This window comes from Arachis duranensis, chromosome 5, assembly GCF_000817695.3.
Source record: "Arachis duranensis cultivar V14167 chromosome 5, aradu.V14167.gnm2.J7QH, whole genome shotgun sequence".
Classification (NCBI taxonomy): domain Eukaryota; kingdom Viridiplantae; phylum Streptophyta; class Magnoliopsida; order Fabales; family Fabaceae; genus Arachis; species Arachis duranensis.
The window spans coordinates 14,123,438-14,132,859 of record NC_029776.3 but is presented as its reverse complement, the minus strand read 5'-3'; the positions used below and the strand labels follow the sequence as shown (position 1 = coordinate 14,132,859).

General features: G+C 33.4%; 3 protein-coding genes across 4 annotated transcripts; 2 read left to right on the top strand and 1 right to left on the bottom strand.

Annotated features, from left to right (window-relative positions):
- The first annotated feature begins 840 nt into the window (after window positions 1-840).
- Window positions 841-2,922, top strand: LOC107488128 (remorin 1.4-like). The gene is made up of 4 exons (XM_052261638.1): window positions 841-1,267; window positions 1,610-1,660; window positions 1,735-1,826; window positions 2,561-2,922. The coding sequence occupies exons 1-4, from the start codon at window positions 1,126-1,128 to the stop codon at window positions 2,759-2,761; spliced, it is 486 nt and encodes a 161-aa protein (XP_052117598.1). The 5' UTR covers window positions 841-1,125; the 3' UTR covers window positions 2,762-2,922.
- A 716-nt stretch (window positions 2,923-3,638) lies between these two features.
- On the top strand, window positions 3,639-6,179 carry LOC107488150 (tetraspanin-10-like). Its single transcript, XM_016108837.3, has 11 exons — window positions 3,639-3,858; window positions 4,206-4,318; window positions 4,423-4,477; window positions 4,575-4,630; window positions 4,885-4,932; window positions 5,049-5,097; window positions 5,185-5,268; window positions 5,347-5,414; window positions 5,565-5,690; window positions 5,771-5,846; window positions 5,972-6,179. Exons 1-11 carry the CDS (start codon window positions 3,805-3,807, stop codon window positions 6,038-6,040), a joined length of 798 nt encoding a protein of 265 aa, XP_015964323.1. The 5' UTR covers window positions 3,639-3,804; the 3' UTR covers window positions 6,041-6,179.
- Window positions 6,180-6,577: 398 nt separating this feature from the next.
- On the bottom strand, window positions 6,578-9,123 carry LOC107488254 (transcription initiation factor IIE subunit beta). 2 transcript variants are annotated; one of them, XM_016108971.3, is made up of 5 exons: window positions 8,787-9,123; window positions 8,440-8,685; window positions 8,178-8,309; window positions 7,946-8,062; window positions 6,578-7,423 (listed from the first exon to the last, which is right to left on the bottom strand). In XM_016108971.3, the coding sequence occupies exons 2-5, from the start codon at window positions 8,683-8,685 to the stop codon at window positions 7,082-7,084; spliced, it is 837 nt and encodes a 278-aa protein (XP_015964457.1). In that variant the 5' UTR covers window positions 8,787-9,123; the 3' UTR covers window positions 6,578-7,081. The 2 variants fall into 2 exon arrangements, with proteins under 2 accessions (XP_015964457.1, XP_015964456.1); XM_016108970.3 differs by having other exon boundaries at window positions 8,979-9,123.
- Window positions 9,124-9,422: the final 299 nt, after the last annotated feature.

Sequence of the window (9,422 nt, the reverse complement as noted above, 5' to 3'; positions counted from 1 at the left end):
TTACAATCTAAGTAATTGTAGTATATGCGAGAAACACTTCGATATTCTATCATTACTACAAGTTCATATGAAAAAAAAATATAATTTTTATATATTTTTGTAAACGATAAAATCTTTGAATATGCATATAAGTCCATAAATTATGTTAGAGTTTAGGGTGAGATTAATATATATGATATTTTATTTTATTGTTTTATTAAAAATATTTTTTAAAGAATTTAATTTGAAAATTGTTATCCTATTAATTAAAATTATAGGATTTTAGCTTATTTTATATGGTCTTTGTTATGCACAGATGTGTCTGTTTTTTATTTGTTAAGCTTGCACAATTATATTTGATTAATAAAAAAAATTTGTTATGCACAGATGTGTCTGTTTTTTATTTGTTAAGCTTGCACAATTATATTTGATTAATAAAAAAAATGAAGTTCTAATATTTATATGCATTTTTTAATTCTTGTTAACGTAACGTGTGTGATACCAACTAACAATAACTGAACCCTTACACTTTGGATTACAATTACTTCCAACATGACCATATTAAGCTTCTGCTTCTGTGTCTCCGGAGGTTAACAACAACAATAATAAATGTGAAAGATGATTATTTAATAAAATCAATTAATTTTTAATTTCACTATGCATGCACTTATTATAATATATATTATTTTGACATCAATATCTTTTAATAATTAATACGCATTCTTGTATTTTATAAATTAAAAACAATCTGAAACATACAGTTAATTAATAATAATTATATTTTTATACAGATATAAAGAATAATGTTTGATGTATAAATAGTATATTGGTAGAGGCTTTATTCATAGGTAGTAACTAAGCTAATAGTATTAATTAAGGAAAGAAGGCCGTGAATATCCGCAAATCTTTGTCAGGACCCAACATGAAACTTCGCTGCTCCCCTACGTTAATTGTGTTCTTCAATTTCACCTTGTTATAGTTTGTACTTTTAATTCATCCCATTTGTTACTTGGTTCCTATATAGTTGTATTCTAACACAACAATCCTTCTATTCATTCATTGCTTTGCTTTGCTCCCAATCCCATAATAACCTTAGCTTTTCTGTTGCCGCCAAATTTTTGAGTTTGAGATCAGAAGAACAACAACATGGAATCATCACAGCTACACTCTGTGGATTCTGTTCAAGTCAAGGAATTGGAGAAACCAGACCCTCCAACTGCAAGTGCTGTGAGCCATCAGAGCCTGGAGGAGCCTAAAGAGCATGCCATCACTGCTCCACTTGTTCAAAGTAAGTCTATGATCCAAGGCATTAAGGTTTTTGTTCCATGAAATCAACTTCATGCTTTTCTTCCTAACTTCGCTTCCCCTGTCACCAATTTTTTAAACTAGACAAATTTTGTTCATAGAATAAAATTATTTTGTATATTTATATCTGTATCTTAAATTTATTATAGACGAGTTTATTTTGTATTTCAGTCTAAAATCTACCAAACCTGTCGAAGAGAACTGTAATTAAGTTCAACATGTAATTTTACAATGAACACAATAGACAAATTAATTGAAATAGGTGTGTACAACTTTGCATATACTATACTAGTATTTATTCCATGTCATTTTTTTTTCCTTACAGAGGTTGAAGATTCTGCTGGCAACAAGGGTACAGTGGATTCAGTTGACAGAGGTCATTAACTAAATATCTGTAATAGTTTTTTTAATATTTAATGGCTTGGTATCATTTTCATATTGTTTCATCAGATGCTGAGCTTGCAAGAGTAGTTTCGGAGAAACGATTGGCTTTAATTAAAGCATGGGAAGAAAGTGAAAAGACCAAAGCAGAGAATAGGCAAGTGCCCATTTCATAATCTATATTATATCTATGCCTAACTGCATTTGAATACAATAAGCCATTCATGTAAGTAGATTCAAAAGAAATGTTGGGAATACAATAAGACAATGTGTTAAGCATATTGGATTGAACTTCGTAAATCTGTGCTATGATAATTTAGCAACATAAATTTGAGGTGATGACTCTGATAAAGAATAAAATGGTACAGAAATACAGAGAAAAAAAATAGGCCAATTCTCTGTAATTTAAACACCTTTATTTAGTGGGACCCACAACATATCATAAGTTCCTTTCACTTTTATCCTCTCTTTGTATTTCTGTACAATTAAGTAATCACAAAATTTGAACCTTATCTTGATACAAGATCCACAGCAATGTCCAAGATTATGTGCTTTTCTTCATTTTGTTTGTAATTCTAACATACTTCACAAGAAAAAATTGGTTTGAAATTATTTGGTTCCATTGGTAATTACACTGCCTTTAATTTTGCCATCAAGAATGGCTTTAAAAACTTGATATCCTCATATACATTTTGGAAGAAAGCAATGAAGTTCTCTGTTGAAGTTTTACTGCCTTGAAAGCTTTCTTATTGCAATTTGCATCACTTTGAAGTGTTGAAATGGACCCTTAGTTGAAGGTAGTATTTTAATCCTCATTATACTTTTTTAAATTTCACTAAGGACTTGTATGTGTTCAACTAACACATGACAGTACTAAAAAAAATTGTTTTAACAGGAAAACTTGGAAAGAAAGAAAGTAGAATATGCAGAAAAGATGAAGAATAAGATAGCTGATATTCATAGGTCAGCAGAAGAGAAAAGGGCAATGGTTGAAGCTCAAAAGAGGGAAGAGTTTATCGAGTTCGAGGAAACAGCTGCAAAGTTTCGTAGTAGTGGTCGTACACCAGCCAAATTCTTTGCATGTTTTAAAGCATAAGTTTTTTTTTTTCTATTTAGCTAACTACAAAAAGATCATAACATCATTGGTGTGGTTATTACTTGTTAATATTCATTTAAAAATTTGCTTTGGAGTATTGTATTTTCTCTTGGTGTATATACTATTGATATGAACAAAGAAATAAGTGAAGCAATTGTCTTCACTATGTATGCTTTGTTTTATATATATAACTTTGCTCTCTGGCCTTCATAGTTCATAGTGCATTTAAAGGTATTTCCATAATAATTTTATTAATATTCATTAGTGTTATGGATTAAGTCTAAATTCACAAGAACGAATCGTAGAGTTTCCATTAATCATCATGGTCTGAAGATAAAAGTGATTTTAACAATTAGACAATGAGATAACTCCTAACCATAAATTCAATTGCATCAATTTGAGTATCATGATAAATTCATAAGCTAAGATACAATTAAAAAGGATAAGATGCTCTGCGGGAACAGTTGAAAATATTAATTGTTGCAAAAAAGAGAGACACAAAATAAAGTGGCTATTCAAATAAGCAAGTTGATATTAGAGTTACACTAAACATTTGTTTTAGGAAACACAGAAAAAGAAGAGGTTGGAGGCATGCGCAAAGAGATTGTACTAGGAATCCGTGAGCACAACTTAGACCAACATTTGAATTCCACAACCAAATTCAAAGACAGCTTTATGTTCCGTTATGTTTTGTTTTGTTTGTCGTGGCGTGTTAGATAGTGCTGACGTGGACGTGAACATTAGATACACAAGCCACAGCACGTGCTCTTTCTGTTTTCTTTGACGAAAATGCCCCTCCCCCTGCCCCCTCCCTCCAATGCTTTCACTCCTTCTCTTTTCTTCTTGTGTTCCTTCCCTTCTTTCGTGAAGTGCAAGTGCCACTTCGAGGCCTCGCAAGGAACTCTTCCTTCTAACTTCTAACCTTATATTACTCTCTCTTTATTTTCTAAGCAATAAGAAAACACAACAAAGCTTCTTAAACAAAACAGAATTTTCCAACAGTTCCAATTTTCAAGGGGGAGAGAAGAGAAAAGGGAAGACAAATGGGAGTAGGAACTAGCACTTTTATTATCAAATGGATCAACTTTATCACCATGGTATGTATGCAATGCTCTTTTCTCTATTCTCTATTTCAAGTTCTTTATCAGTTTTAAGCTGCATTTTCAAAAGCATGATGCCCTTTTGATGTCTTGTCAAATCTGTTGTTTCCGGTTTTTTGTGTTGCATATTTATCTTCTTGAGCTCATGTTTTTTATGTCTTTGTTCTTGCATGTTCCCCTTTGATAGTTCAAAGCTCCATATTTATTTCAGCTCCTTAATATAAAATGTCACATGCTATTTCAAGACTTATGCTGATAATTGAATAGCTAAGCTATAATCCAGAATCCAAGCATTTTCTTTGGTTCCATGATTGAGTCTCTTCATCATAATATCCTTGTTGCAGCTTTTGGCAATAGCAGTTATAGTATTTGGGATGTGGATGAGCAATCATCATGATGGATGCAGAAAGTCTCTTACTGTTCCTATGATCGGCCTTGGAGCATTCATTTTCTTCATGTCAGCCTCACCTAAGCATTCTTTCTTGTTTTCTTTTGCTTTTTTTGAATCTTTTTCTGCTAATCTATAATTCTCTAAGAAGCAATCTTTTTATGTTTTCAAAGATCTGTGATTGGCTTCATAGGCGCTCTGAAAAGAAGCTCCATACTGTTATGGATTGTATCCTCAATTACCAGATTCCTACTTAATATGGCTACTTAAATTCAAAGCAGTAAGAAATTTTGAATTGTTATCCTCCTTGACATTTAATTTGCAGTATCTAATCATGCTGTGTTTCATCTTGGTGGGAATCCTGATCTTCACAGTGCTGGCGTAAGTATGAAAATTCATTCACCATCTTTTGTTTGGCTTCATGATTTAGTCATAAATTGTTTCTTCAAATGGATATACAAATTCCTCAATATTGCAGCTTCTCTGTAACATCAACATGTGCTAGACTTTCTCTTTTTTCTTTTGTGAATGTTTCTCTGTTATTTTGATCATATATGATGATTTGGCTTCTTCAATGTTAAGTACTTGTGTGGATCTTATCTCTTATGCAACCTTGTCATGTGGCATTGTGACAGGTTCATTGTGACTAATAATGGATCAGGTCATAGTGTGGCTGGCTTGAGGTAAGGGATTCAATCAATCATTTCATTTCATTTATGTACACATTATTGTGGACATGCTGTGGTTGGCTTGAGGTGGATCACACTATGCATGAATGAGAGTTTTGTTTTGTGATTAGGTATAAGGAATATCAACTCCAAGATTATAGTTCATGGTTTCTCAAGCAAGTAAGATACTAATTAGCATAAAGAACTAAAGAATTAGATTGCACTTAAAAACATGGGTTTGATTGATGTTTTCTCTTATATTTTTAGATTAACAATTCTCATAACTGGGAGCACTTGAGGGGTTGCCTAGTCAAATCTGAAGACTGCAGTATACTTTCCAAGAAATACAAGGTCTATAGCAATCTGTTTAACTGTATTATCAGCTATCTTCTACATAACACTGATTATAATTTCGTTGATATTTTGCAGACTCTTAAACAATATAAATCAGCTAAATTGACCCCAATTGAAGCTGGTTGCTGCGGACCACCTTCTGAGTAGGTTCCACCCATTCAAAGATTGCTCTTTAAGCATATTCAAATTCACTTTTTTTTTTCTTTAATTTTCTATGGTGGGCATTTCAATATTACTGATTTTTTGTTATCTTTTTTTTCCTACTATATTGTGGGACTTTTATGTTAACACAGATGTGGATATCCTGCTGTAAATGCATCGTACTATGATTTGACCTTTCACCCAATTAGCTCCAACATTGACTGCAAGCTGTACAAAAATTCTCGTGCCATCAAATGCTATGATTGTGATTCATGCAAGTAAGCATGGCATGCTTAGTAGTAATTAGTCCATGCCTCCATGTTAATGTGTGTTCTTATCCTCAAAACTTTGTTTCCAGGGCTGGCGTGGCACAATACATGAAAACTGAGTGGAGAGTTGTTGCAATCTTTAATGTTGCTTTATTTCTTGTCTTGGTAAGACATTCACATCTTCTTCTTTAATGCTCTTGCAACATTAACTTGGATCATTTATACTTGTGTTTATTATCCTTCCAAATGCTACTGCTTTACAATTACCTTTTTCTTGGTTCAATGGACAGTCAATTATATACTTTGTGGGATGCTGTGCACGACGAAGTGCTGCCAGGAACCAACATTCAAAAGCTTGATAGTAGGCCTGGATCTCATGCACTCGCTTAAATTCATTTTTGTAGCCGTTTGTAGTCACTTGTGTAGTTCATGTAAGCACCTTAGCTTATACATTATATTATTCAATCAATGAGGGCACAACTTCAAATTTGCAAACCAAGGATTACCATAAGTTGCTTCTCTATTTGTAATCTATTTCTCAATCAATACCCTTAAAATAATTAAGGAAACAGATTTAGAGTTTGTTTTTGTGTGTTTTTACAAAAAGGTATTTTAAAAAAATATTAAAATAATAAAAATAATTTTATATTTGAATATCTCATATAAATGTATCTTTTTATTTAGTAATTATATTTAGATATAATAATATAAAAATATATCATATTTTTTATTTTGCTAATATTTTTACTATTAAAATTTTGTCAAATACACTAAAAATTAATAATAAAAACATTTTTTATTAAAAGAATATTTTTTCAATAACTTAATAACACACAAATAAACACTTAATTAGAATAAATACTAAACTAACATGTAGGAGCAAAGTAAGTTGGAAATACGAGCCAAACTTGAGAGTAATTTGTATTCAATTGTGTGTATCTGAAAGTTTCGAAGTTGAAATAAATTGCATCATCCCATTAGGGTGAGCCGTGAAACCCAAAAGATGAGCTACGGCTGTAAACTGAAATATTTAAACAAGAAAATTTTGTTTAAGAGCACGGCAGATCAGTGGAAACCTCCTTAACATTATCTCTCGGCCCCATGAACCCCCCATCCATCCATCCTTGGCTCAAAGATCTGACCTCAAGTTCGGAGAAACCATCGTGAAATCGGACTAGCCACCTTTGCCCTTTTGCTTTGGAATCTTGTAGAAGGAATGCCCTGAATTTGCGCCATGCCGCTTTCAAATATTGTTTATCTCGTACTAATTGGGTACATCCAAAACCAGAAGTATTTTATATAGAATTTAAAGGACAAAACCATCTGAATGAGTTGAAAACACACGATCCATTTCACGCCAAGTCAGAATTCACCAACCAATTGTTATTAGTTCATTTAAGTCAGGAATCTTTCAATTTCTGGAAAAGCTCTGGAAGATGGGCATTGGTGAGCTTAGTCCTCTTGCTGATCTCGGTCTTCTTAGCCTTGGGCTTGGCCTTGGGAGTAATGCCTTGCATTTGCGCCGCACTCCTCCTCTTTGCAGTGTTAGTAGCAGGCTTCATTCCATTCTTTTGGAGATCCCTCTCTATGTCAAGCATATCACGAGGCAATTCAATCCCCCGAAAAAGCTGTTTCAGGTCATCATCAACCTTAATGGGTACCCTGGGATCATTAGGATATGCAATGTCTTCTTGTGAATCAAAGTTGGATAGCAGCCAAATCTGCCCTGCGGCTTTCAAACCCTAGAAATTGACAGCTGTATAAGTTCTTAGTCCAAGAGAAACCAATTATTTAAACTAGCTTTTGACTCTTCACCACACCAGATCATCTTAGGGTAATACATCTATACATGTTGTAATTCAAATTGGTCAAATAGTTATTTGTTCTCTACATTTTTCAATGAAAGCTTGGTAAAGCAGTTTCCTCTTCTATTACCATCTCAATATCATGTAAATTAATGAGAAAATAAGCAGCAGAGAAACAAAGGGAGTGGTCCTTTAAAAAATAAATACAGGATATTTGCCCCTACTATTGCACATAACATTTGAGCTTTCAAGGTGTGTGATTTTGGTACCCATGTTTCGGTCAGAAATTCATAGCCGAGAAAAGGAATGAAGTATGTGACATAGGGATAGTTTCCCAACAGGGCCAAGGCAACATGGGGGTTAGATATACAACAATTATCCATATTTCACGGATCCGACTGAAATAGAGTGCTAAGAAATTCTCATCAATTAAATTTGAACTAGTAAAGAGCAATGTACCTGCAAGTCCTCCATCACAGCTGGATAAGAATCCTTCAAGTCAATAACAGCAATGCCCTCCGGAAACTTGCGAATCAGGTAGAGCAACTGACTTTTGTCCTTAACATCATGCTTCGACTATAGACCAGAAGCAAAGCCAATTGCATAACAATCCAAAGTAAGAAATGGTTGTCATCATCCTATAATACATTAAGGTTTAGATACAACATTACAAGGATGAACAAAATTATACCTTGTAAGAGAATCGTTCCCCATCAAATTTGACTTTGGGGTTTTTCCTCATATTCTCAAAAACATCTTTGTTTGCCCTCATATCCACATAGCAAGCCTCATTTATCTGTTCTGGTGTAAAAGCCTGCCTTGTCTGCAATCAAACACAACCATAACAATCACTAAGTAACCGCCAACATTCACCAATCTTGAAAGGGCTAAACACTACTTGAGAGAAAAATTATGCAGTTAGCAACGTGATTTTGATATGGATATCGATGTACCTCATAGAGGAGTTCAATGACACGCTTCATCTGAGCCCCAACGGGGGCTTTGCGGATACCGTTGATCTGTTGAAGCCTCTCTGTGTCATTTGAGAATTTAATTGCCGGCACCGGAGAAGCTGCTGCCGGAGCAGGATTCTGTTTCTGTTTTTGATTGGCAGCCTTCGACGCCGCGATGCTTGACAGCGTCGACTGGCACTTCGCCTGCTGCTTCTTGAAGCTGTCCAGCTTTCCTTGCAGCGACATCTGAGAATCAGATCAAGATTAAAATCAAAATCAAAATCAAATAACCATAATCAATTTGGGGACAAAACGAAAGACACGACCCCAATTTTATTAATCTTTACATGGTCCTTTTTAGTAATTTTGTTTTGGAAGATTGACCGATCACTCGTTTGAATCGGAATCGGAATCGGAATCGGAAAAGGAAATCAAACCGGAGTGAAGAAATTAAATTAGAGTGTTGTGTATTGCAAGTTGGTCGATGAAAGGGAATAAAATGATTCAAAGCGCGGGTGCGAGAAAGAGAGAAAGATAACCGTGAACGATAAATATATAGAGAGAGTTGCTGGTTGTGACGGCGACGGGAAGAATGAATGAGAATAGGGGCCAAATCAGGGAAAACAAAAACACCGCGTTTCCTCCTTTTTTCTTCCCGTACTCTATGATTGTTGAACAGGTGCTACTAGGTAACACGTTAATACTTATACTTATACTTCTACTTCTACCCCTCTTATATATTCTCAATAACTAACTACAAATTTAACAATTTTTTTTGGTGACACAAATTTAACAATTAAATTAAAATGTATAACGTGATATTTTTTAATTAAAATTAAAATTTAAATATACGATATTATTAATTTAACAATTAAAATATATTACATAATATTTTTTATTAAAATTAAAATAAAATATTATTTTTAAATTAATAAACTTTTTTAATTTTTTTATTTATTTTTTTATTATTTTCTATTCTTCTC

What these genes read in the sequence shown, in the direction of transcription:
- LOC107488128 (XM_052261638.1), top strand. Translation starts at nt 1,126, where the DNA reads ATGGAATCATCACAGCTACACTCTGTGGATTCTGTTCAAGTCAAGGAA. An exon ending in CACTGCTCCACTTGTTCAAA is followed by an intron (nt 1,268 to 1,609) that starts GTAAGTCTATGA and finishes TTTTCCTTACAG; the next exon opens with AGGTTGAAGATTCTGCTGGC. An exon ending in AGTGGATTCAGTTGACAGAG is followed by an intron (nt 1,661 to 1,734) that starts GTCATTAACTAA and finishes TTGTTTCATCAG; the next exon opens with ATGCTGAGCTTGCAAGAGTA.
- LOC107488150 (XM_016108837.3), top strand. Translation starts at nt 3,805, where the DNA reads ATGGGAGTAGGAACTAGCACTTTTATTATCAAATGGATCAACTTTATC. An exon ending in CATAGTGTGGCTGGCTTGAG is followed by an intron (nt 4,933 to 5,048) that starts GTAAGGGATTCA and finishes TTTTGTGATTAG; the next exon opens with GTATAAGGAATATCAACTCC. An exon ending in TACTTTCCAAGAAATACAAG is followed by an intron (nt 5,269 to 5,346) that starts GTCTATAGCAAT and finishes GATATTTTGCAG; the next exon opens with ACTCTTAAACAATATAAATC.
- LOC107488254 (XM_016108971.3), bottom strand. Translation starts at nt 8,685, where the DNA reads ATGTCGCTGCAAGGAAAGCTGGACAGCTTCAAGAAGCAGCAGGCGAAG. An exon ending in TCATTGAACTCCTCTATGAG is followed by an intron (nt 8,310 to 8,439) that starts GTACATCGATAT and finishes GTTTGATTGCAG; the next exon opens with ACAAGGCAGGCTTTTACACC. An exon ending in CTGTGATGGAGGACTTGCAG is followed by an intron (nt 7,424 to 7,945) that starts GTACATTGCTCT and finishes GTCAATTTCTAG; the next exon opens with GGTTTGAAAGCCGCAGGGCA.